Source organism: Pavona decussata, unplaced genomic scaffold (assembly GCF_977016875.1).
Source record: "Pavona decussata unplaced genomic scaffold, jaPavDecu1.1 SCAFFOLD_215, whole genome shotgun sequence".
Classification (NCBI taxonomy): domain Eukaryota; kingdom Metazoa; phylum Cnidaria; class Anthozoa; order Scleractinia; family Agariciidae; genus Pavona; species Pavona decussata.
Window position 1 is genome coordinate 1,386,973 of NW_028145620.1, and position 27,946 is coordinate 1,414,918.

The window sequence follows — 27,946 nt, forward strand, 5'->3', positions numbered from 1 at the left end:
CCGAGCTAGGCTTAAAACTTCCTTCTGTCAACAAGAAAGACGATTTGAATAGGGTACGTTACAGAGGAATTACCAGTTGACTGCTGACAATTAATTTACGACAGAGCGTTTTTGATTGAGTGTCGTAACGGCAAAACCCAAAGTTATTACTCTCACCAATCACAACAGACATGTATAATACGACACAATGAAAATTCGGTTTTGGTTTTGTTTCCTATTGGTTGAGAAAACGGCGCGAACTTTGTTAACCAATTATAAAGCGCAGTAAAGCAAAACAAAGCAAACGCAAAATAACTTTCGACCCTGACTCAAACCGCTCTATATCGAACAGACGTTAGTTGGTCATACGAACACACGCGAGAACGTAGTCTCGAGCGAGCGTGGAAATGGCCTGCGCGGGAGACTCCACGCTCTTAACGCTTTGTGCCTCATAATTTCGTACTTTCAGCGATTCACTTCTGTCGCAGTGGCTGCCAAGGCTGCCATAAAAGTCGGCTTTGTCGCCTCAGATGACCAGCGGCGTTTGTGAACGAGCCAACACTGCACAATAGCAGTTAATTACTAGGGAATTAGAGACTGGACTGGTACCAAGAGGAGAAAAGCTTAACGATTTCGTTGTGGGAGTATTTGTTCCTGTAAATTGAACACAAATTCCGGCCGAATCACAAATAAATACATTCGAGAATATGTGAAATTAAAGTAATAAAAACCATGGTAACCGAGAAAAACATTTTAAAGGTTGTAGACTGTCTTACTTTTTGTCGGGTCCAGGCCCTCGCGACAGAAATCACACGATGCTGAAAATGAACTGAAAGAATGGTTGAAACGCAGGTTGTGAAAAATGAAAAACAAATGATTTACAACAAGGCTACGAGCTGAGAAATGTTTAACTGAAATAACGTGAATAGGTAATGGATAGATTTCTTTGAGCAAATGACTGACAGGCTTATATTCCACAGAGCCAATAAACTCGCGCCTAGATATTGTTCAAAACAGCTACTACCCTGAAAGGCCTTGGCAAAAGTTCAACTGTCAAAACTGAATCGATGTTTTCTTTCGGTTTAATAAGTGAACCTGTCATAGATGAGAAATTTGATATATGTCATAAATCATTTTACAAGAGCATGTAAAAACAAAAGTCCCGGATATTCCCACCAAGTCGCAGACAAAACATACTTTTGGCACGTAATACGAGAAAAAAAGGCTTTTGCTACTGTACTTATGCCCGGCCAAGGTTTCTAATATGGGAAAAAGGGTTTCCAACGAAAACTCCAATTTTAAGGTAAGGCCTTTGCGGTAGACGAGGACGACAGACTTTATTACGCAATTAGATGGTAGTTTCTAGAGTTAAAATATAATTTGAGTAAAGTTGTTGGAACGCCAAATATGTACGTATTTTTCTAAAATGGTGAAGAAACGCGATTTTGTTCGAAATGCGTTGCTGGTACGGTTAATTCATGCCATTTGAAACACTTGAGGAAAACAACGATTTGTTTGGAGAAGCGCAACTTTGAAAAAGCCAGAAGTATACAGTCAAGGCATGCCAAGGAAATGGATCTAGCTCCTCTGATTGAGGAAGAGAGAGGCTCAAACAAGCCATATAAATTTCCCTGTGAAGGCCTCCAGCATTCAGTTTTAGTTTTTCTTTTCCGCACTCGAATAATACATCACGATCTCTTTTGTAAATGTCAGTTAATTTTTTTAGTGAATTCGTTTTATGAAATGGAAACCCGGAATGTTTTTCAAAATTTCTCAAAAGCCCCGATTTTTCAGCCAAGATAAATCATTTTTCCGGCACAGAAATAAACATTGCGGTTTTAAAAAGGAAGACATCACTTGAAAAAATATGCAAGTTAACGCTGCGAGAAACATTGATTCCTTTCCAAAAAAATACCTACAAATGGCACTATAGGACAAATATTTATTTATCCATCACCTTTCCGACTGGTGGGGAAATAAATTATTAAGAGACTAACGCATCTAGAATATATTTGTGTGCCTTTTGCGCGTTACTACGTTTGTTGATGTTCGGCCCACTTTTGCTTAATCTGCCATCGCATTTTCACCGATCATCGATAAAATGTATGGTTCTAATCTCATTGGATTCTTTTGGACCTGTTGTGTTAAACGAAAAGTCCACGATCTGAAAAATAGTTCCGTAAAAGGATAAATTGACATCTTTTGGTGCGGATATTTGCTTAAATAACATGGATGAACTTCAGGTGTCTAACAAAAATACCATCGATGCAAAAACTCTCGCCGAGCAGTTTGCTAAGGAAAAAACTGACATTATTTGCGGCTTTCTCAAGGAGAAAGAAATAATAGAAATAATGCATAAAGAAGAAATTAGCGAACTTGTCGACATTTTCGAGCAGGAGAAAGATTTCATGCGAAGGCAATTTGAATTAGAAAGGGAAGACCTGTTGGAAGGATTTCAAATACAACAGGTGAAAGAACAGAACAGGTTTCAACGCGAGCAAAATAATTTGGAAACGAAAACATCAAAGGAGTTTGAATGTAAAGAAAGGAACGCAGACATGAAATACAAAGCAGAAAGGTTGAAAATGAGGCAAGAATATGAAGTAGTAATCGCCGAGAAAAACGAAGAAATAAAAACATTGCGGAGGGAATTGTTGCGCTTGGAACATCAAGATAACAGATTAGCTCGAAGCTCTCCTGACAATGATATTTATATCAGAAGAACTGAACATGAAGAAAAGTTGAGGTGCTCTGCCGAGAATTTCGAAACAGAAAAGTTAGACTTTCAGAGAAAATTTGATCGAGAAAAAGCGGAGCTTGTGCACGTTTTTGCAGATCAAACGGAGCGAATGAATGCAAACTTTGATCACGTAAAAAAGAGAATGCAAGAGGATCACGAAAAGGAATTGGAGTTTAAATTGGAAATTACAGAGAGACTGCTTTCTGAAAAAGCAGACCTCGACGCTAAGAGAATGCTTGAACAGTTTGAGCGCAAAATAACAGAATTAAAGGAGAGCTTAGAGAAAGACTATACTGATACACTTCTTGAGAGACAAGAAGCCATTGATAATCTCGAGAAAGAGAAAAAGGAACTGCTTAGTGCATTGCAGAATGAGAGATTTAGTCTAGCGAGAGTTTATAACCGTGAAATATCTTTGCTTACCAAACCAGATCAACTAACCAAGGAAGATACCGAAGTTGCCCTTATCGATGAAATTGCCAAACTCAAACAGCAGTACGAGGATGCAATAGCAGAGATGGAGGAACAACACAGACAAAAAATAGAGGTGGTTAAAAGAAACCAAAGACCGATTCGAGAATTAGAGCTTCAGCACCGCAAAGAAGTCGAAAAGCTGAAAAGAGACTTCCAAAACGAGAAGGAGTTTTTGGAAACTGAATTCCGAAAAGAGCAACTTAATTTACTCAAGAGTTTTGAGTTTGAAAGAAATGACTTGGAACAACGATATGAAGAAATGATAAATGAAAGGGAGTTAGAAATACAGCAGAGGGAAGAGGATTTGCGGCGAGTTTATGAAGAAGAACTCGATGGACTGAAATCAATAGTTGGAAAACAACGAGACGAGCTTGAGATGTCAAAACAAAAACTTGCAGATTTGGCTGACCAAATGGAAGCGTTTCTCAGCGAAAAGAACAGGTTAGAAGAGAGATACCAAAAAGAGAACAATCAGTGCCAGACCCTCGAACAAACGATGGAAAAAAATCTTGAAACATTCGAGAAAAATATGAAGGAAGTTGAAGCATTCTATCAAAAGGAACTTGCGCAAAAAACGGAGGAACTTGCCAGAGATAAAGAACAGCTACAGAAACTTGAAGAGGACAAGTTGGAATTGCAAAAGGAAGTCGAAACACTGAAATCCAGGTTGGACGAGCTCCAGGTGGCTTCAGAAATTGCGATTGAGGTGAACAGTGAAGGTGTTCTGGAAAGTGCTATTGTTGACAACATCGCGCATGAAGAGCTTGACGTTAAGATAGGGGAAGATGAACTCAATCCAGCAGGAGCCAGGAGCCCGTTGGAAGAGGGAAAAGAAGGACCGAAAGGAGATCAGGAGACAGAGAACAAGAAGAAAGAGCAAGTAAATGAATGCCTTTATGAAATAAAGGAGAGGCTTAAAAAATGTATTCCTAATGAAGAAAAGCTCAAAACTTTGGATGATTTCCAAATGTCGAACAAGCAAATGAAAAATGCCATCAATCAGGAAATTGCGGAGATTGACAAGCTCTGCAGTAACAAGGATGAAGGCGAAGATGTCCTGGTGGAAGAAGAGCTTCAGTTTAACTTAGAAGATCAACTACAAGCTGTGGAAAACTTTTTAACAGAAAGTAATGCCGTTGGGAGCATAGACAAGCCTACCAAAAACCAGTTAAACGAAAGGATGAAAGGGATTCTAAAAAAAGCTGACAGGCTGCATAAGTTTGAAAAGTTAAAGTTGAAGGAAGAGCAACAAGAAGAAATCAGTAAGCTGCTGAAAGAGTTAGCCGATGAAGATGAAAAGAGCAAGATATTACGAGAGTCGATGGACGATCTGAAAAATTTACAGCAGTCAAATAAAAGTAAGGATGGGTCACGAAGACATGGTACAGAAGAAATACGCACATCGCCCAATCATCTTGACGGCATAAACTTCAGCCTTGGCAGCACTAGAATGGACAATAAAAAGAAAGATGCATGTTCTCCTTCAGATGTGGTAGAAGAGCTGAGACGTGAGAAAGAAGAAATGAAACGTTCAATTGACGAACTTGAAAAGAGTTTCAACAAGGAAAAGGAAGAACTAATGGAGAAACTCCAAACGCAGCACAAGGAGTTTGCGATGAGCACTGAAGGCGAGATTATTGAAAATCTCTTAAGGCAGAAGTCAAATCTTGAAGATGCTTTTAATCTCGAAAGATTCTACTTGAGCAGGTTATATTACCTGGAGATGAAGGAAGAACTGGAAGATATTCTTTGCAGAAGGAAAGAAAAAATGAAACGCGAATTCGATCGAGACAAAATGAACATCATTTTTAAATACGAAAGCGATATTACAGACTTGCATAAATTGCTTTCAGAGAAAGACGAGATGGAGCTAAAATTGCTACAAGACCGAAATGAAGTCACGAAAAAGCTACTAGCCGCACAAAAGAGTGATGCACCTGAGAAAAGAACACGAAAAAGGAAGAAGGACAAAGAACGACTTGAACGAGAGAAAGAAAAATTGGAAGTTACGATTCCGCTTAAGAAACACATTGCTGACCTACAGAAAAAGCGACATCAAGAACACGAAACTGCTGTCGCTAATCTAAAGGAAGCCATTCACCTGGTAAAGGACATCATGTGCGACACTCCACTGATCGCACCAGGAGGTGATCAGCATTTCGATCGATTGAGCTTCCTTAGCGAAGATCCCATGCGTTCCGTAGCAACCTCGCCAGTAGACAAATCAAGAGAGGACGGCTTGAAGCCACGTAAACGAATGTTGGTATCTGAAGAAGAGATTCGCAACAAAGATGAATTAAAGGATGCTTTAGAAAACCTCGTAGAAATAATACTCTTCGACGATGAAGAGTCTGTTTATAATTCGCAGACAACTTGCGGTGCGAGTTCCGATCTGGAGTCGGACGACACTGGCGCCACGACTGTGGCCGGCGAAAGCGACGAAGGAGCGTTTTCCGGACCTGAATCAAACGACGGCGAAATGTTGAGCATCAAGAAAGACCAGCTGAATTTTGCCTTTAATCTTGAGAGATTCAGTCTTGGAAGAGTTTATTATGGAGAATATAGAGACAGTTTAAAAAAGGCCATGAAGAAATTAGCCAAGGCCAAAGAAACTCTTCGTAGCAAGCGCAAAGATCTGGAAAGTGACATGCTGAACGGCATCAAATCTCTTGTAAGTAGAACAAAGTTTGGTGAGGAAAATAAACAGGCACCCAAACGAGATATTGATACACAAACTACAGGGGAAGCGGTTACTTTTGAGGAGGGTATAAGGGATGCTGTCCATGGCGTGCAGCTCCCAGAAGTCAAGGCTGCAGAGAATGACCTGGTTGCACTGACTGCAGTTGAAGGTGGAGTGATTGATTCCCAAAAAGGCTCGGAAAGTGACCAAGAAGTAAAGGAGGTAGAAGACATTCACGACAAAGGGAAACTCTCACAAGAGGTACATGCTGAACTCCCTGAATCATTCACTGGAGATCTCAGTCCACATGATGAGAAGTTAACTGGCGGGCGTAAGGCACAGAAAGAGGGAGACAGCAATAGAGATCATGGTGAAAATGAAGTTGAAAACGCCCCTGTTGCTGAAAAAAGTTACCCACAACCCAAGACAGGTAAAGATGACCTTAGCCACGTCCAAGAACAAGGTAGAGAAGAAAAAGAAGATAGCGAGCTCGTAGACAAGAATAGCGGCTTAAGGGAACATGTTTGTACCCCTTTCCGCGATACCGAAACTGAAGTGTCAGATGGTTTTATGATGGATAAAAATGAAAGTGTTGCACGGAAGGGGGTGGAGGAGATGGAAGTACCGTCTGAAGAAAAAGTTGACCAGGCCATTCAAACAACAAATGCAGAGGGAGCGGATATTCCTCCTGCAACTAAAGGCGACCAACAAGATGGAAAGGATGACATGAAAGATGATAATGGAGAAACGTATTTTGAAGATGCAAAGGAAAATGAGAATGTTGACGACATGAAGTCAACAAAAGTTGAAGACAAGATATCCCCTGAGCACAAGTCTCAGAAAGAGCCAAATAGAGACGAAACAGAAGTAAATAAGGTTGAAATAACTCCTAGCAGCGAAGAAAAAGACACTAAAAAAGACATCTTGGAGGAGACTGAGGATGAAGCCGACATAACGAAACCACAAGTAGCCGGGAAGATTTACCCTACGCAAAAGCCTCAAACGGAGGTTTACAAAGACGAAAGGGAATGTGAAAAGGATGAAATAGCCACTGAGAGCGAAGAAAAAGGCACCATACAGTATAACTTGGGGGAAACCAAGAATGCAGCCGACATAGAAAACCCACAAGTACAGAAAGAACCAAATGAAGACGAAAAAGAATTTGAAAAGGATGAAATAACCAGTGACAGCGAAGAAAAAGGCGTCAAAGGATACAGCTTGGAGGAAACCAAGAACACAGGGAACAAAGAGGACCCACAAGAACAAGAAAAGAGTTCCTCTGAACAAAGATCTCAGAAAGAACCAAATAAAGACGAAAACGAATTTGAAAAGGATGAAATAACTGCTGAAACCGAAGGAAAAGATGCTGAAGAAGACATCTTGTTGAACACTGGGAATGCACGTGACATTGAGGAGACACAAGTAGGCGACAAGATTTCCCCTGAAAAAAGAAGTGAGGAACGTGTAATGGCAATAAAAGACAAGGACGAAGAGAAACAATCAGAAGATAGCATCGACTACAAACCTAAACGGAAAGGAGGGGAATCTCCTAAATGCTTGACAGAGAAAGCCGGCCAGAATGGGGACGAAACAAACGACATTGGTGAATTCGATCAAGAACAGCCGTTTGGCAATACAAATGTTTCAAGCATAAAACATAACACCCCTGTAGATTCACCTCTGGATGAAGAAGAAAACGTTGAAAAAAGCAAGGACGGAAACCTATCTGTGACGAAGGGCAAAAAGAAAATCGACGAATATGACAGTCTTTCTGAGAAGTCAGACTCCTTTTCTCTGAAAGAAGATAAGGAAGAAGAAGATCTTAGATTCGTAGAAAGCGCCTCTCCTATTACCGACCAAGATCTTATAAACCAGCTGAACAAAAACAACAAAATATTGCAAGACAAGTTTAATCTTCTGAGAGAGCTAGTTGGAAAAGGATTCGTGAACGAAATTCCAGAACTGAGCGATAAGCGAAAAGGCGGAGACTCTGGTGCAGCACTAGGAAGTCTAAGTGATTTATACGCAGAGAAAGAACAGCTCCTTAATGAGTTAAAACAGATTGACTTACAGATGAAAGAGCTGAATAGAAGTGGTAACGAGGACACAAAAGATCTCAACAAGCGGTTGGAGGACGAGGAATCTGAGATATTACATTCCCTGGAACAAATTGACAAACAGCTGCGACAGAGCAATGAAAAAGACTTAGTTGATCATTTCCTAAGGGAAAAAGAGGACGTGTGTAACAAGTTGGATGAAATAAATAATTTGCTCGATGATAAGAAAGAGGTGATCGCACAATTACGCAACAGTGATACAGAAACAGTGCCTGGCCTCATGAGCAGAAGGGATATGTTGAAGGACGATTCAATTGAAAAACTAAGGGAAGCCAATTTCAAAAGCAAAATGTTAAAGGCAGCAACCAAAGCATCGGAAAAGGAGAATGAAAAATTGAAAACATCTTTAAACAGATTAAAGTTCCAACTTGAAGCTTTAGAGGACTCCACGGATGATGCCAAAGGCGAACGCCGTTTCAAAACGAAGAAAAGGAATGAGCGACTACCACCTGAAATGGCGTCTTTGTTAGCGAGCAAGGCAGAGACAGAATCTAAAAGCTTAAAGCTGGACAAGAAACTGAGGAAAATTGGCAACGACATTGCAAGGTACGAGAGATTGTTAGAGGAACAAAAAAATAGGTTACAACCCTTTGAAAGGAAAAAATCACGACTTGAGAAGGCACTGAAATCAGCTGGTCCACTAAGAGGACAAAAGGGTCAACTGACAGTAAAGAAAGATGAAGAAGTGATGGCAGGCGACCAGGAAGGTTCTATAAATGAACGTGAAAGTATAGCCCCTAACACAGCGGATGAGAACATCATGGAAGCTGAAGACGATACCATAAGTCAAGGTAAAAAAGAACTAGAGAAAGAAATTAAAGATTTAAATGATGCAATCTGCAACATTAAGTCACCTCGTGGACTTTATCAAAAACTTACCGATGACACCCCAACATCTAAAAAACTGGAAATCGTCCATGAAGCGAATTTAAGTAAAGAGGAAGACCTGCAACTCCTGAAAGCAGAAATTTATCACGAGGGAAACAAGCTAAGAAATGATGGGCTCGATGATCCCACACAACTAATTCATCATTTAGAAAAAGCCGAAAAATTGAAGAAAGAAATCACTAAACTGGACAATTCGCAACTGAATTTGGATGGTACCACAACCGGGGCAGAAAATCCTGACGTTAAAAAATTGGTGAGCCTACTCTTGTTGAAGGAAAGCCTTGAAGAAACGAGTCGTAACTTAGATGACGAAATATTTGAGGAGCAGGCCAATTTTCTAGACGTACGGCAGTTCAAGGGTACCGGAAAAGTGGACTCAGAGACTGCTTCTAAAATAAAGGAACTCATAGACACCAAAGCCAAGTTGGTATATGACTTGAAGGAAACTAATGAGACAATACTCCAAAGTCTAAGTAAAGGTGGGTTAACTGGACCTTATGCAGGATTTATAGAGGAGTGTGTCGAAAGAAAGGTGAGGCTTGAAGAGGAAATAGAGAACCTGCAGGATGAAATAGATGAAGAAACAATAAGAGCTGCTGCGAAGGTGGCTGGTCTTGTTGAAAGGAAATCTACACTTAGTGAAGAACTGAGAAAAGTAGTAGAGGAATTACAAACGATAAAGGAAAACTTTTCAAATGACAAGTATAACAACAACATTTCTGAAGATGCAGGTCAGATTATTAGCCAAATCCTAGATCAAGAATCAGTTGCTACACCGGAGAAAGAAAAATTACTTCAAAGACAAAGCAAGATGGAAGGCGTTGTCAAGGAAAAAGCAGAAAGAGTAATGCAATGTAAAAGGAGAGGACGAGATCAAAACGACGAAGAAGAGGCACTCGAAAATGCCATCAGAGAAAAGATATCTGTGGATCAAAAACTTCAAAAGGTTCTCGGGGATAAGGATGTTGGTAGCGAAAAGAAAGCCCATATGAAAGAGGGACAATTGGATGACGGAAAAGAACCTGTGCAAGTCGAAGAAGAAAACAAACAACAAAGTGGAGAAGTTCTGGACGATGAAGATGGCGAAGGAGCCAGTGTAAAAGAAGAGATAGAGCAAGGTTTACACCCTGGAAGTTCAGACGAGAACTTTCATGACAGACGTAGAGAACTAGAAGAGGACTTTCGTGTAAACGATAATAAGCTGCACATTTTACTCAAAAACGCTGAGTTGTCTCATGACCATAAGACGACAGAGCTTGAAAACTTAAAATGTCTTATTGTTGAAAAGGTAAAATTAGAAGATGAACTCGAACAATCTCGGTGGCTAGAAGACTTGTTGAGTAAGATGCAAAATTTAGAGGAAAAAATCAGGGAAGATGTCAGTGGACGAAAATCACAACTTGAAAGTGAATTGGAAAAAAGTAATGCAGTTATCAAGCGTAGAGTGAAAGAACTACAGAAAATCCAGGCAAAAAAAGACGCCAGAGAAGAAGCATTAAAGCGAGTAAATGACGAGAAAGAAGAGCTGGATGAAAGACTGGGAACATTTAAGGACAAAATCAATAAAGCAAGGAAGGAAGTCGAGACTAACTTAGAGGAAGTACAAAGGATCATAAATGAAAATGAGCATCGTTCTAACGAGGAACAGCAGGAACTTCGACAAGAACTAGAGGAACTCCAGCAGGAGATTGAACGCAGCGGCAAAAAGGAAAAAGAATTAGAAAAGGAATTACATCGTCTGAAGAAAGAACCCCATTATCCGATAAGTGACGTGCTAGATCTGGAGAAATTGTTGATCGACAAAGAAAGTTTAAGGGTGTATTTAGCTGAAATTGATGCGGCACTTGACGACAGTGAAACTGATGCCTCCGAGGGAGAAGACTCAGTCAAAGTCGATGAATTGAGGAACAAAAAGAGAGTTCTGGAAACGAGCTTGGAAGAATTAAGAAATCAAAAAGCAAAGATGGATGTTGAATACGAAGACGAAGAAATAGACGAAGCAATTAAAGGTCTACTGCAACGAAAAACGAAACTCGAAAATAGAGACAGGGAGATATCTGAGCAAATCCGGAACTCGGGCATATTAGGCAAGATGGCACAAAGAACAAAGAATTGGAGGAGCGAAATACCACCTTACTATATCCAGGGTATCTTAAATGAAATGGCAAGGGATGAAAAGACATTAACCGAGTTAATAAAAGAACAACAAGAATTAAAGAATGCTGCTCAAAGACAAAGGGACAATTTGGAGGGCACAATCGCCTTGGTAAAGTCCAAAGTTGGTGAAGATCTCATGAACCTCCTGGCACCATCATCTCCAGATGCTAATGAACCAAATATAAGAGATCAATACCAACCCTTATTAGATGAGATTGAAGGTAATGAAGCAACTATCAGTAATATACTCGAGGATCTTGGTGAAGAAAATAAGGAGCTACGAGGAATTAACGATGGAATGAATTTGGAACTGGAAATGCTCAAGGAGAAAGTTGGAGAGGAACTGGTAAACGAAATGTTAAGCCACACTCTGCCAATTGCAGAGCTGGAATTTGGAGACGTCATCAATGCCATAAAAGACGACGAAAAAACGTTGGCAAGCATTTTGCATGAACAGACAGACAAAATAGACGCAATAGAAGCCACTCTTGGAAAAGACCTCTTCGATTCTATTTTAAGGAAGGAGGGAAAACCTGACACGAAGGGTGACATTCAGTTCAAAACAAAACTCATGGCTCCAGTCCTAATGAGAAACTTTGATGAAGATCTTGAAAATGTAATAGCCATTTACGAAAAAGAGCTCGATGATCTGTCTTACGAAAACGAAGTACTAAAGGACATTTTGGGCAAAGACCTTGCAAATGAGCTGTTAGCTATTAGCAAGAACTATGAGAAACCAGAAGACGAAGACAGAATACAACATACAGAATCTTCATCTAAAATTCAGGATGAAGAAACAGACGATTCTATGGATATTAACGAATTACAGCTTTTACCTGGAGAAGGTCTTGTATTAACTGTGAAAAAAGACAAAGATGAAAATGATGCTGTTGTTAAGGGCACTGACCAGGAAACAGATGGGTCAATGACGGAAAGCGTGGAAAGCCAAGAAATTGCGGAAAGTGAGGCTACACCACTAAAAATGTCTTACGGACCCCAGCAAGAACGAAAAAGTCAACCAGAGAAACATCAAAACTATCATCCCATGAAAAAGAAACAAGCGAGGGATCCCGATGAATATGAAGGCGACCAATCTCTTCAATTTCAAGATGAAAAAGCCATTGCACCGAGGCTTTATAAGATCTGTTCGCCCTACTTTAGCTCTGCACCAGAGATGAGGCCACCTGTTTTGCCTGAAGAGGCAGATAAGAACGTTAAACCCTCATTAAATGCACCAAAGATAATGCGGGACAATGGCAAAACACTTGGTGAAATTATAGCTCAGTATGAATGCGACCTGCTGAGATCTTCTGGGGGAAAGATCTACTCCCTACCTCTAACGGAGCTGAACGACAGCGATCCAAGAAGTGGAGTTAATGATGATGTAAAACATGTTCACACTTCTGACGTAGATAAAACTCTACAAGATATTGTCGAAGCCCAAGATAAAAACATGGAAATACTTCGTGTTCTGAAAGAGAGACTTGGGGAAGACCTTGTAGACGCCTTGATAAATGGGACAGAGGAAGACCATTCAGATGATTTGGTAAGTGTCAACTCCAATACATGCGACAATGAAGATTTGCAGGAACATCCCGGAAATGACAGCATAGGAGATTCTAAAGGGGGCAACAATAGGCCTTTCGAGGAAACAGCAACCATACCACCAGAAAACCAAACAGTTCAAGAAAACGCAACTGAAGTGAAAAAAATAGTACCTGACTCAAGACCAAGAGAAATGCCACGTAATATTGTCGATGCTGACGAGGAAGACTTGGTCACGGGATATCAGCATGAACAAGATAATGCAAACTCAAGGAAACTTAAAGCACCAAATATTGCTCTAGAAAAAAAGAAAACTCTGGCTGATGTCATAGCATCCTATGAAAAGGGCCTGGAATCTTTGCAGTCTAAACTTGGGCCATCCTTGACTAGAACATTGCTTGCAATGGAAGAACCGGTCATCCCGGATAATGAAGTCAAACTCGACCAAGCAGCGACAGAGAGACTGGAGGAAGAGATGTCAGAGAAAGAAGATATAAACGAAAGACGTGAGAGATCATTAACAGGCAAAAAAGAAAAGGAAAGAGATGATGAATTCGCAGAAACCTCAGATAAAAGTTTAGAGCTTGTCAGTGCTGAGGAAACAAGCTCAACTGCAAAAGAATTAAGAGCTCCAGATATAATGGTAACAAGTGGCAAGACTCTTGAGGAGGTGATCGAAAATTATGAAGAACGAATTAATGACGAACTCAGTCAGCTGGAGAAAGAAGTCAGTCTCTTAAAGGAAAAACTTGGTAACGATCTGTTTCTTACACTTCTAACACAGAGTGAAAAAAACAACGTTCCTTCCCAGACCAGTGAACGTACAACTCCAACTCTATTAGAAGAGGAAATAGATCAGCAATACTCGGAAGCAAGAAAACCACAGTCTGCTGCACTTGACGAAGAACTACAACCAGAGGAGCTTAAAGCAAACTCATTATTAAAAGACGAAGGTAACACAGTGGAAAATATCCTTAGAAGATATGAAAAACAGCTTGAAGAGTTGACGAAGTTAGTTCCAAGAGAAAACGATGAGAGTGCCTCAGTTTTAGATCTAATATCTGATTACGAAGACAAAATAGCACATCTGGAAAGCAAAAACAAGACCCTCGTGGATCAATTGGCAAATCTATCTGAATGCATAGGCCAAGACCTTATGAAAAAATTGAAAGGTATCGACGAATATCCTGAACACAACACCGAAACCGAAGACGCTAGGGATGGTGTACAAGCGCCGCTGGTGATGAAAAAAGAGGACAAAACGCTTGAGAATGTTGTTAGAAATTACGAAAAGGAGCTTGACACCTTGAGGAAAATGCTCCCTATCGAAGACGGTGAAGGCATCTCCTTTACAGATATTGTTAAGGACTACGAAGACAAAATCGACGATCTGGAGAGCAGAACCAAGTGCTTACAAACCGAACAAAACGGACTTGTAAAAAGAATTGGCCACCATCTTGTAGACGATATTATGGCATTGAAAGCAACAGAGGACGATTCTGGTGAAGATATGGTTGAGCAAACTGAGACTGATTTATCACGAAAACCAGAAATCAAGAATTTTAAAGACCTCAGTTCGCTCAACGCACCTGTAATCATGAAGAACGACGACTCAACTCTGGAAGCAGTTCTGGAAATGTATGAAAAAGCACTGGGACTGTTCCCTCGCCCACCAGTTCCTCAAGACGAGAGCTTTGTTGATAACAAAATACACACGTTTGAAAATTTTAAGAGAGAGAACAAAATTTTGAAGGACGCTTTGGGAGATGGATTTGCCGGAAAACTAATAGCAAAACTAAGTGAAAAAGTTCCTCGATCATCCTGTTTTCCGAAAGATTCGGAGACAAGCAAAGCGGGCGATATGAAATTATCACCTCCAGAGAAAGAGAAACAGCCACATCAGGGACAAATGGAAGGTGGAATAACCGTCTCTACAGACCAAAAAACCCAGTTGAATGCCTTACAATTAGCAACTGATGATGGAATAACAATTGAAAACATCCTGAAAAACTACGAGAAGGAGCTGGAGGCATTACGTGAATTAGTTCCAAGTGAGACAAGTGAAGGTATGTCAGTTTCAGACCTGGTTACAAGCTACGAAGAGAAAATAGAGAAATTGCAAAATGAAAACCAGGCTCTCGTAGACAAGTTAGGTAATCTTACAAAGAACATTGGACCGGGCCTTATGGACGACTTGCAAACTCCAAATTCAGACAGCGGAGTATATGGCGCGAAAAATTTGGATGGTACTATACCGTCTAAGCTGGAGGCACTTGTTCTAGTGCAAGCTGAAAACAGGACATTGGAAGGGGTTCTCAGAGCTTATGAAAATGAACTGGATGCCCTTCGTAGATTGATACCAAGCCAAGGTGAGGAGGCAAACACGATTTCCGATATCATAAAAGATTATGAAGACAAATTAAGGGTGCTGGCTGACGAAAACGAAGACAAAGTTGACAAACTACAAGGCCAGAACAAGGATCTCAAAAGTGAACTGGAGGCATTAGAAGGCAACATCGGCAGTAATCTGTTTGATGATCTGAAGAGAATATGCAGAGAGAAAGATTACGATGATAGATCTTTGTCCGATTCTGGCTTACAACTGGGGAGTGGAAACGAATCAAAAGTTTTAGAAAAGTTAATGACACCAGAAATAATGAAAGAAAAAGAGCTGACTTTGGAAAGCATAATTTTGTCCTTTGAAAAAGAACTACAGGACTTGAAACGAGAAAACGAAGTGTTAAAAGACGGTCTTGGGCAAAGACTAGCAGACATTCTGTTAAATGCGGCAGACAAAGAAGAGGGATTGCCGGTAGCAGCTGTTCACAGCAGTGAGATATTTCTGCAAGGTGAAGAACCGAGAACAACCTCACCCTTACCAAGAAAAGGGAGAAAAGGTGTAAAGAGAGGTAGAAGACAACAAACTGAACAAGGCAGCATAGACAACGTAGGTGGAATATCCAGTCAGAAGTTTAATAAGGATGACAGTTGTGACATGGAGGTCAAAACAGGTGATGGTTGTGACTTGAAAGCCGAGTCGTTGATTGCAGATGAAGGTAGAACCATAGAAAACATCCTAGAAAACTACGAAAAGCAGATTGAAGCCCTGGAAAAACTAGCTCCCAGCGATGATGCAGTTTCGGTGTCAGACCTGGTCAAAACGTTCAAAGACAAAGCCGATGGCTTGGAAAATGAAAACAGCACTCTGGTGATAAGGATAGAAAATTTAAAGCAGAAGGTTGGAGAAAAGCTTTTGAACGAAGTGGAGAATAGCGATCCAGAGGGTGCCAGAGCAACAGAAGACAGCATTGACATTGAAGACGACGAGAGGTTGAAAGCTCCACAAATAATGGAAAAGGAGGAAAGGACATTGGAGAATGTAATAAGAACATATGAAAGAGAAATTGATGTGCTAAGAAATCTTGTTCCAACGGAAGCAGATGGGGGAATCACTATTAGCGATATGGTACAAGAGTACGAAGACAAATTAGACCAGCTTAGAAGAAAAAACGAGAGCTTGCGGAATGACTCAAAAAGTCTCCAGAGCAGAATCGGCCACGATCTCGTGAATGAAATCAAGAAATTGGAAGAAATAACTACTGATGTATCAGAAGACGCAGATCTGGAGATGAGCAAGTCAGCTAAAGAACTGAAAGTCACTAAAATCATGGAAGTCAAACAGTCAACTTTGGAAGACGTGCTAGAAACATATGAAAGCGCTCTTGGAACACTCTTGGGTGACACGTCTGCTTCTGTGGACGATGTAATGCCAGACAATTCAATTGATGATAAGGGTAGCAGTACAAGGAACTTAAAAGAAGAAAACGATATCCTGAAAAGTAGCGTTGGCATTGAACTTGCTCAGAGGTTATTAATTATGGCAAAAGAAGGAAAAGGTTTTGATGATTCCATTTCAGATTACAACGACCAAATAGCTCAAATATCGGAGAAAGATACCGACAACGAGCATGCCAGTATCAAAGAGATAAAGAAGGCCTCAAGTGACAACAGAACATCCCCAGAGGAATTACAGGCTGAGACTGTGATAAGAGAAGAAGGAAGAACGATTGAAAACATTTTAAAGAATTATGAAAAGGAACTAGAAACTCTCAAATCTTTGGTTCTTAACGGGTCGGGACAACCAGCTGACACGTTCTCAGACCTAGTGAGAAAATACGAAGATGAAAAAGACGAATTGAAGAAGGAAAACGGTAGCTTGGCAAACCGCCTGGAGTTTCTTGAGAGGAAAATAGGTACAGGTCTTACGAATGAATTACAGCGTCCCCAGAATAGTGAGAAATCGTTCCAATGTGCCATAAAAAGCGAGCTTAACGTTCCACTTATTATGGAAAAGGAAGACAGAACACTGGAGTCAGTCGTCAAGTGTTACGAGAAGGAGCTCGAGGTGTTCCGAAAACTAGCTCTAAATCAAGAACAAGATCATGGAACCTCCATTTCAGACATCATCAAAGAGTACGAAGATAAACTAGAGAACCTTACAAGCGAAAAAGAGACATTGAAGACTGATTTCAGCCATCTGACAGACAGACTTGGCAGCAACCTTTTCAATGATATTAAGAAACTGGAAGATCGATCATTTGAAGCGGACGAGCCTTCAGATGTCAACACAAAAGAACCTGAAATTACTGGAAAGAAGAAATGGCTTAAAGCTCCCAACATCATGCGCAAAGAAAACGTAACACTGGAGAATGTCCTTGAAAGATATGAAGGCGCATTGGACGAGAGGGAAGTTTCTGGCCACCAACTGGAAACTGTAAGCGACCTTAAAAAAGAGAACCAAGTTTTCAAAACCACCCTAGGAGAAAACCTAACTAAAACCATACTGGAGGCAGCAATGGGAGACAAAGGTGAAGGTAACTTAGACCACGACGCTTCCACGCGGAGTGCAGTCAGGAAACCGGATGGCGATTTACATGAAAGGGGTCAAGAAAGGAAAGCATCACTGCCCACTTCGAGACTAGATAAACCACCTTATGATGACAGTCTGAAACGATTGTCGGAAGAGGAAACGTACACCGAGGTAACAGATACAGTTCCTCCGTCAGATAAGGTGAAAGCGAATACTTTAATCAAAAACGAGGGAAGGACAGTTGAAGGTATTTTAAAGAATTACGAATGTGAAAGTGAAGCTCTCTCTAAACTTCTTCCAACGGAGAAAAATCCAGGATATTCAATTTCAGACCTCGTGAAAAGTTACGAGGACAGGATTGAAACGCTGAAAACGTTCAATAGTGGTTTGAGTAAAAGATTCGAAATACTTACAGAGAGAGTAGGTAAAGATCTTGTGAGAGACTTGGAAAAGAATGAATTTATAAACGAGGGAGATAAGGATCAATTGAAGGCTCCTGTTTTAGTGGCGGGTGAAGGGAAAGCTTTGGAGAACATTGTAAGAACTTATGAAAAGGAACTTGAAGCTCTTAGAAAGACTACCGCAGGCCAAGGGGAAGGAGAAAACAAATACACAATATCAGATATTGTAAATGAATACGAAGGCAAACTTGACGGGGTTAAAACAGAGATTGAAAGCTTGAAAGATGGATTAGGAAGTTTGAAACAAAGAATTGGCCTCAATCTCGTTAAAGATATTATGTCTACCAGAAGTGACGAAGGGAAGGAGAAGCCAACGGTTTCCGAGGAGGTGCAGATTTCAAAGGGACAACCAATCTTAAAAGCTCCTAAAATTATGGAAGAAAGGAATTTAACGTTAGAAGACGTTTTGGCGTCATACGAGTCGGCATTGCCGATGAATGTTGAAGACTTGATCAAAACGAGAGCAGAAGATACTTATGGCGATTATAAACAGGATATCGATATTTCGAAAACAGACAACAAAATCAATGTCGAAGAGATAAAGCTGTTAAAGGAAAAAGTTGGAACTGATCTGGCAAACGAACTACTTCAACTCGAAGAGACTGACCCAGGAAGGAAGCCAAGATGGGAAGCAGTTGAAAAGATCAAAGACGAAGAAACGACCTTGGCAGACATTTTAGATATCTATGAAGGTGATTTGGAGAGATTAAGAAGGGAAAAGAAAGCTTTGGAGGTTCTTGTAAACGACAACGGAAACGATGGAAAATCTGCTCTGAATATCATATCACAATACGAGGATGAAATCGAACACCTTAAGGGTAAAACTAAGGAACTTGATAGCAAATTATCGACCCTCTTTGCAAAAGTCGGTGATAACCTTGTACATGACATTCTTTGTCTAACGCCTTCTAATGGACAAAGTACAAGTCTCTCTTTGCAGGCACTCGAAACAATGGCGACACAGGGAAAGCAGCTGTCTGCTGTTATAGAACAATATGAAAATAATTTGAAGACACTAGAAAGGGAAAACGAGGCACTTAGATGTATTCTAAACCACGAAAACGTGGACGGCAAACCATTAACAAGTCTAATTTCGGATTACGAAATGAAAATTCAAGAACTGCAAGGGGACAAAACAGAGACCGAATCTGGCCTGCGTGTTTTGACTGAGAAGATAGGAGAATCTTTAACAAACAAGATGTTAAATCCCAGCGAGGAAAGACAAGAGTTACAGCTTGACGCTCTTAAAATGATAGAAAATGATGGCAAAACCCTTGCTGATGTCTTAGAAGAATATGAAGATGACCTCGCTAGAATAAAAAGGGAGATAAGCGCACTACGGGACCTTGTTTCTGAAGACTCAGATATGTCCTCCTTTATGGGAAAGATTTCAAAGTATGAAGACGACATTTGCAATCTAAACAACAAAATAAAAGAACAGGCCATACTCGAAAGGAAGGTAGGCGTGGACTTGTCAAAACAAATCATGGAATTGGCGGAAAGCATTGAGGGCAAAAGACAGGGAACTGTTTTTCTCAAGGCCGTTGAGGAAATGGAAAAAGACAATGATGTGACGCTCACTGATGTTGTGAAAGGATACGAGGAAGAGTTGGAAAAGAAGAATCACGAAATTTTAACACTGAAACAATTAATATCCGACGACATGCTTGAGATAGCATCGTCCCAAGAAAGCGAAATTTACGAGCTCAAAAAGGTGAAGACGATCCTTGCTAATGAACTAGATGCGCTCTCTGATAGAGTCGGCCAGGAACTGTCTCATGAACTGCTGAAGAGATCAACGCAACAGCCAACAACAGAAAGTGGCGAGTTGTACCGAGAAGTCATCCAGAGAATGGAGAAGGAAGGAAAGCAGCTTCAGAGTATTATAGAGGACTTGGACCAAGAAATAAAACTCACGAGGGTTAAAAACGAAGAATTAAGAAAGAAGGAGGAAATGTTAGAAGAAGTTTCCGGGAAACTTGGCAAAGACCTCTTCAGCGACCTTTTAAAAACAGACGAACCTGACAGCATCAAAAGGAATGATAAAACACTATTTGAAGCCTTTGAGTTGATGTCTGTTGAAGAGAAAACGTTGGGAGAAGTTATTTTGGGCTATGAAAAACAACTAGCGAAATTAAAAAGGGAAAATGGGGCTCTTCGTCTACTGACAGAGAATGGATCCTCTCAGGATACATCCGTGATTGACGTTTTATCTGATTACGAGGAGCGAATTGAGAAACTCGACAATGAGAATAGGGAATTGCAAAGGAAGATGCAAAGGGTATCTCAAAGGGTAGGAGTAGATTTGACACAGGAGCTACTTAAATTGTCGGATGAGGTTTGTAAGAGTACAACAGAAGGTGTTAATGAGCTAAACGCTTTGAGAATGCTGAAAGAAGATAACACTACTATAACTGATGTGCTGCAAAGTTATGAAGAGAAATTGAGAGTTGACTATGAAGGTGACCTTGGTCCTTTGGTCTCGGGAAAGTTAAAGAAAGAGGAAATAAAACTGGCTCAGTTAGTTCATGTCGATGAAAATGAACCTGAAATTACAATTTCAAAAGAAGAGCCATGTTATGAATCCAGATATCTGCAAGGAGCCGAAAGCGACGATACTATGGCATCTAGGGCAAACGCCGCAGCATTTGAACAATCAATAGAAGACGGCCCACTGGATAACAAAGATCAAATTCAGAAACTAGCTGATGCAAACACAAAATTGCGCAGGAAACTAGAGCAGTTGTCTCGGAAAGTGGGCAAAGAATTATCGGAGGAACTGACGAGATCACCCGAAGATGAAGATAGAGAAGTGACAGCTGCAGTCAGATTTGCATCAGTGCGGGATCTTAAAGCTTTTGACGACCTGATCGCTGAAAGACAGACATTAGCTCAAGTTTTAGAGAGGTACGAGAAAAAGTTGGAAGGAACAATGCGAGGTGAAAATGGACCACTTGACGAAAGTCTCATTGTAGAAGAGGGAATAAAACGGGCTCAACTGTTGCAAGCGAATGAATATGTGGAGGATGTCTGTGACATTGGCGAGATGGAGATTGTGAGCCACTATAACCTTCCCGATGATGATTCAAACGAACAGGAGAACGTTGATGGTCACACTGTCCCGGATCTGAGTACTCTGGATTTTATGTCTTTAGAAGATCTTATTCCGGATAATCCTCAAGTCATGGCACATTCTAAGGAACCTGTTCTGTTACGACCATCAAGAGAAATAATTGACGAGGAAATTCTACAAGTGGAGTTACCAATACAAGACGAAAGCCTCAATTTCGAGTTTGCAGAAAATCTTTTCGCAAGTAACATTGCAATTGGACAAAAAGGAGACCGGAGTAAGGTATCGGAATCATCAAAGACAGAGCATAGGGTGGATACCAAAGACGATGAAAAAGTCACCAACCTTGAGAAAACGGTGATAGAGCTACAAAAAGAACTCGAAGAGGAGAAACTTTTGAAGGAGAGGTATGAAAAAGATGTCCAGGATCTCCTTAAAGACATCGTTGATCTTAAGATGAAACAAGCGGAAGATGACGAAGAAAACCCGGAAGAGACAAGGAGAAAGATACAAGAAGAGATGGATCTAAAACAGGAAAACAAGCGGCTTCAAGAAGACTTAAAGAAAGAAAGAAAGAGAAGAGTTTCCGTAGAAGAAAGCAAACGGGATTTGTTGGATGAGGTAGACAACTTGATGAGAGAAAAACAAACGTTTCTTAAACAACAGAATGAGCCTAAGGATAGTGAAAAGCTACTAGAAGACATGATCATCTTAAGAAAGAAAATTGGTGAATTAGACACCAAAAATAAAAACTTAACCAAGGAGGTTAAAGATCTAAAAGATTCAATAAAAGAGTTGGGTGTTTGCCATGAAGAGGAGAAAAACCAATTGTTAGCGAACTGCGAGAAAGAGAAGTCAGAGATGACAGAGGAACTAGTGGCTTCAAAAAGGGAGCTCGAATCCCAACTACAAGAGTTGTTTGGAATGAACGAAGACCTAAAAGGAACCGTAAAACATCTACTAGAGGAGCTGAAGGAATCAAATGAAAGACTAGTCACAGAAGAAGAGAACCAAGTTGCAAAGGAAAGCGAAGAGACTGACAGAATAAACACTGAAGAGGGCGTTGTTAATTTGCTGCAAAAGGCACAAGAAAATGAAAGAGGAAAAAATGAAAACTTAAAAGAACAATTCGATGAGCAGCAGGGAAAAGACTTCGACAACGTTGTTCAAAAGGAGGCGGAACGTTTAAAAGAAGACATGGAATTAGAATTGGAAAGGGAGAAGAAAAAGTTGAGACTTGCCGTTGAAGAGAAAGAAGATGAGCTTAAAAAGCAAGCAAAAAAGCTTTCAGCAGAATTGCTACAGCAAGAAGAACAGTGGAATAAAGAAAAACAAGAAATGCAAGCAATATTTCGCATCGAAAAAGAAAAACTGCAGAAAGCGTTTGATGAGGAATTAAGGAGCAAAATAGCCGAGAAAGAAGACGAACAAAGACAAAGAAACGAGGAGAAAGATCGTGAGTTTGCTCAAGAGAAAAAGGAAATCAAATCAAACGTTGAGAGAAAGATTTACGAGCAGCTTATTGACAAGAATATTGCGGCGGAAACTGACTTCCAAGAAGTACTTTCCAAAATTTTACAAGAGCATTCTAAAGAAATCGAGGGCGTGGAGAATGACATACGGAAAGCTGAGGAGAGGTTCAAAGAAGACAAAACTAGGATAATAGAGCAAATGGACAAAGAGAAGGAAGCTTTAAAGAAAGCTCACGAGGAAGAAAAGAGAGCCCTTGAATCGACTGTCCAAGACCTGTTAAAAGAGGTCATCAAACTAAAGAATCAGAGAAAGGAGATTAGGCTGATTCATAAAAAGGAGAAAGAGAGTATGGAAGAGATTTATGAGCGAGATCGCCTGAAACTTAGAGAGGACTGGGAGCAGTATAAAAGAGATTTATTTACTAAACTTCAAGAGGAATTTGACAACAAATTAGCAAACGAAATCACTAAACTTGAAACACGGTTGGAAGATGTTAAACGAGAACTTGAAAGATCGGAACAGAGGAGAAAAGAGCTCGAGGAACGTTTGAGAGGAATTCCCTCAGAAAGTGAACCCCATGAATTTGAACAAGAAGCTAACATTTCGAAGGCAGACGTCGACAAATACAGAGCGGAATATTTAAAGGAACTTAAATCCGTAAAGAAAACCTTAGAAGAGGAATACGACAAAAAGCTTAATGAAGAGAAGCGAAAGTTTGAAGAAACATTGCAGGGCTTAAGGCGTGAGATTGGAAGCTTGCAAGAAAAACGAAGAGTCATCCAAGACAAGCTCTACAGCCAAGATCCTACAGTCGTGGACAGGCACTTGATGGAAAAGAGCCTTGCGAATTACAAAATGGAGATGCTCTCTAAAATGGAAGAGGAATTTGCGCTTAAGGTTGCTCGCGAGAAAAAGCCGCTCGAGGAAACAATCAATGAACTACAGCGAGAGGTTGATGATTTGAAACGGCAACGCTGGGAATTACGGAACCAGCTAAGGCGAGAACGAGCCAAGCTAGAGGAAGAGTTTGAACTTGAAAAAGAAAATTTGGAGAAACAGTTCTTGAAGGAAAAGGAAGAGCTGAAAAGCAAGCTTGAGTCCAGGATACAAAGAGAGATGTCCAAGAGAGCCGCTGAAGACAAACTTAATAGAGCCCTCAGTCCAATATCTAACGTGAGTACCTCCAAAAATATCACTCTAGGGCGATGTCTTAACATCGCTTTCAATCGTATTCCAGGCTAAAAGCAATAGATTATCTAACCTGCAGGTTTTAAATTCTAGGTATTATTTTTAGTTTGCTAGACGGGAAAACAACTTTTTTTAACTCATAAAACAACATAGAAGGATGCTATTCAAAAAGAGTTGGAGGTGGAGGATCTGACGAGCTTCAAAGTTTACATTTCGGTGAATTTGTCTAGGGTGATTGGAAGCCAATCCTTAGGAACACATTTGCATTTCTTGCGAACGACTTCTGGATGAGACTGTTTCTCGAAACAGTTGAAAAAAAAAGTCGAGATTGGTTCAATTTACTCACACCGGATGAGGTGGTCTTTGGGAGATAAAAGTAGCAGAGGTCAAGGTCGGATTTCGGGACTCAATTCTTGACTTCTAGTGTAAATGGAAAAGACAAACTAAATACGTTTTTTTCGTTTTATTTGGCGCAGGAGTCACCATACAGTCCACAAGAGTCACCACGGAGACTCCGGTCTGAGAACACGATCCTGAGGGACGATAACCAACGCCTGGAGTTGGAAGTCAGAGAGTTAACAAGCAAACTTGAAACTGTAGAGTCCAGATTTCAAGAATTGATGTCTACAGAAAAGATTAAGGTATAAACAACTATTTTTTTTTAAAAAAGAAGCGTTAGTTTCTGTAAAGAACTAGAATCTTTCGGTGTGAGTTAAAATAAATTATTCGTTTGTGTTTTTGTGACTCGTTTCCATAAAAGTTCGAAAGTTCACAAAAGAAAAAGAAAAGTGTTACGTTGCTTCTTTTGTTCACTTTTTTTTCTAACGGGTTGAGGATTCTTTCGAAAATTGATACTTTTAATAAATAATAACATTGATAAAAAAAAAGGGAGATGTAAGAAGCTCTCACATGGCCTCACGTGATTGGTTGCAACCCTTCTAGAAAACAATAGAACAAACAATATAACAATACCCCCAACCCTTAAAGCAATAGAAGCTGCTAAACAATTAAATCAATTACAAGCTTACGAGAGCTACACTTCTGTAAAATAAACTAAGAATAGAACTATAAATGACTCTCAAATGATACAAAAAAGGAAGAAGCAACTAATCTTCCCCTTCACCTAACGTCTTTGTGCCAAATGGCACATATGGCCTCAAGAAGGAACTAATCAAGCGATCGAAAATTGGTCTCCACGTTGGTTTTGTACTATTTACCGAATCATGAGAAATTTGCTGGTATATGAGGCTAAATAAGACAGTCTTCAGCGATGATGTTTGTTTCTACATGTTATTAGATAACTTACGATAAATATAACACATGTATCAATTTACAGGCCGAACGAATGAAAAGAATTCAAGCAAAAATGCCTAAAAAGGTAAGCATGATTATTCCACATGTGTTTATTACTGGACTTATGGGTTGTGAAAGATATAATCAGCTTTTTGTTGGACAAATATCTGCTTGACATTTTAATTCATTTATTGAACCTGGATTAATTAAACCGTCTTCTCCCCTAGAAGGGATAGTTTTTGTCCTCTATTGTTCTAATTGTCTTTAGTAAACAAGGCTAAATCACAGTCCATTTTCTGCACGTATTGGTGGGTCGTAGAAAGAAAGGCTTTTGTCTTAAACGTGAAAGATCCAATCTCAGTCAAAATGGCTGCCATACGCGTAAATTTTCAAGACTCTTATATGCCGTGTTCTTCTCTTTCGACTTCCTCCGGGTATTACCGAACGGTAGGTACTGCTCTTCTGAAATCAAAGTTAATGGCAATTCTGGATTACCGTGATCTTGTATTGAGCAATTGAGACCTGATTTACAGGATTAGAACTGATTTTTAAGGATATTGTCTTGCAGGTTACATTCTCGGACGAGGTAGAGACAAGAACCATGGCTTATACGGAAGGTGACCAAAATGACACGATACTGCAGGAATTACGAGTAAGAGACAATCAAGTTAGACAACTCATGGAAGCAAAACACTTTTACGAGGAGGTGCTGTCTGAACTCTGCGAAGAAGCTGGACTCTTTGAACTCGATCAAAACGTTGTTATCTAACGTACCTTCAACTCATTTATTACACATTATTTATCTATTTATTTATTTATTCATTATTTAATTTTAAAAAGCTTTAACGGCTCCTCGCTTTCCCCGTTATTCAAGTTTCAAGTTTCTTTATTTCCACAAACTAATTTAGAATATTAATGCAATGACATGGATTAGAAAAAATTTATGTGGTGGCGTGTAAACGAGAACCCATAGGGTCAAAGAGTTTACGCACGTGAGTTATGATTCAGGCAACGGCAAAGTTTAAAAAAATGACATGTTGTCGTGTTAAAGTGTTTTGATTTTGTTTCGTTTTATTAATCACATTAGCAGGGATTTATATTCGATACATTTAAAATTATTCATTCAAGTAGAGGTGGATGGTGGCGGAAAGTTTTAGAGATGACAATTCACTAAACACATGCCACTACTCACTAACAATGAGGTGAAAAACTGTGTTAGAATTCACCAAACAAGTGGTTAGTCAACCCTGATTAGTCACTTTATTTCCAACAATGAAAACTATCCAATCGCGAAAGTGAAATGTAAATACTATCCAGAGATATTAAACGTAAAGGTTTCCAACCAGAACGCGCAAAATAACAGTATTAACTGGTTCAGTTACGGGTAATGAAGTGTATATGATAAAGTCGTCCACAAGAAAATGTGTGAGGCCTCACCTATGCCAAGTCAATGAAGCACCGTGACAATTTTTTTTATATAACACCAAAATTAATTAAGCGATCTAACGATTGGTTTAATTTCAATGCATTGTATAATAATTTTAGCGCATGACAATCCCGTTGCTTCTCTCGAACTTAGTTAATTTATTGCCTTGTATGATATAATATATTAACGCATTTGTAAAGATACAAGAACTACCAAGGCCTTAAAGCCTCTCAATAATAGTTGCAATTAAATCAATAAACTAAAAGTGAAAAGTAAATTAGGCTCTAAATAACTTTTAATTAAATAAGTGCATGCGTTGCACATTTGTAAAAACTAAAACAAACATCCTTTTTTGTACGTAGCACGGAGGCGCTGCCAGTCTTTGACAAGAGAAAATAACTTAACATTGACGATATAATATTTACTAAGGATATGTGTATCTCTTTATGGAAAAATATGTAGAAGAAAGAAAAATGAAGGCTTAAACGCCTGCCTAGATTAGCTCGCTATTTGCAAGCGGTGTTCATTTGTAAGTAACTTTTGGAAAACTTAATTAACTTGAACTTGAACTTGAATTAAAGGTCTTAAACGCTAAACCATTTCAAGTTAAATACGTATTGCAGCATTCTGTATGACACAAGCCATCGATCGTTAGACCTCGACTACATCGCGGCTTCAAGAGGCACGTGTGCGGAGGTATCGATGAAGAGGACGAGGTGAAGATAATTGCCATCTATCTGTGTACGGTACGATTAATAACACCACCCTTTTACACATCAGCCAAGAGCATAAAGGCTGTTGGTATGAATTGAGATGTCGGGGCACCCAAAGGTTCATTTCGGTGGATATATGTTCGGATGGTCCTAATCGCCTCAGAAATTCGGGTTTAAAAGAAAATCTAAAGTTTTCTACAGGAAAATGTCAGCTCAAACTTTTGTAACCCTGGAAACCTAGCTCAAGAAAATGAAGGCATGGGTCTCTCATTATTAAGTTAACTAAAAAAAAAAAAGGCGTTGGTCTATCTTCTGAAGATTTAGCCGCAATATGTTAAGACTTCGAAAGCGTAATATGCTTGCAAATGTCAACATATTGACATACACGACGTATGTAAATTAGGTCACCTGACCAGTGGCGCCCGCAACATTCATGAAGACATTTGAGCAAAAATCGTAATAGCATCATTTTTTATTGCCTCCTGAATTAGGCTCTTCATTTCTGTGCTCGGGCCTTTTAAATATTCCTTTAATTGGGGTTAATACGTTCTCTTGTACAATAAGCAGACTTAGATAAATGCTATTAAAAAGGAACTGTGGAGTTCCACTTTTAAGTTTGGTTAATATTTACCTTATTCTTACTAATTTTCACGCGTACTTAATTTCGCGAAAAATTCGGGAGCAAAACTCACTTCCAAGTTGTACAACATAATGGACAGTACCAAAAGAAAGTACTACTCAGTAGCTAAACATTTAGATAGTCACACTTTAAGATTTCATCCAGACTCAAAAGTTAGAATACAATTAAAATCTGCAAGACCACAACGCCAAACCAATGAGTGGTGCCGGATCTCTTGCAGACCTGGTTCAGC

The 27,946-nt window shown here is 39.8% G+C and overlaps 1 protein-coding gene across 2 annotated transcripts; it reads left to right on the plus strand.

The window, feature by feature from the left end:
* Positions 1–1,165: 1,165 nt before the first annotated feature.
* Positions 1,166–27,713, plus strand: LOC146459910 (uncharacterized). 2 transcript variants are annotated; one of them, XM_085088842.1, is made up of 5 exons: positions 1,166–1,282; positions 3,151–23,627; positions 24,119–24,283; positions 24,979–25,020; positions 25,504–27,712. In XM_085088842.1, the coding sequence occupies exons 2-5, from the start codon at positions 3,237–3,239 to the stop codon at positions 25,702–25,704; spliced, it is 20,799 nt and encodes a 6,932-aa protein (XP_084944968.1). In that variant the 5' UTR covers positions 1,166–1,282; positions 3,151–3,236; the 3' UTR covers positions 25,705–27,712. The 2 variants fall into 2 exon arrangements, with proteins under 2 accessions (XP_084944968.1, XP_084944967.1); XM_085088841.1 differs by lacking the exon at positions 1,166–1,282 and having other exon boundaries at positions 2,015–23,627; positions 25,504–27,713.
* Positions 27,714–27,946: the final 233 nt, after the last annotated feature.

What these genes read in the sequence shown, in the direction of transcription:
- LOC146459910 (XM_085088841.1), top strand. Translation starts at nt 2,208, where the DNA reads ATGGATGAACTTCAGGTGTCTAACAAAAATACCATCGATGCAAAAACT. An exon ending in TGTCTACAGAAAAGATTAAG is followed by an intron (nt 24,284 to 24,978) that starts GTATAAACAACT and finishes ATCAATTTACAG; the next exon opens with GCCGAACGAATGAAAAGAAT. An exon ending in AAGCAAAAATGCCTAAAAAG is followed by an intron (nt 25,021 to 25,503) that starts GTAAGCATGATT and finishes ATTGTCTTGCAG; the next exon opens with GTTACATTCTCGGACGAGGT.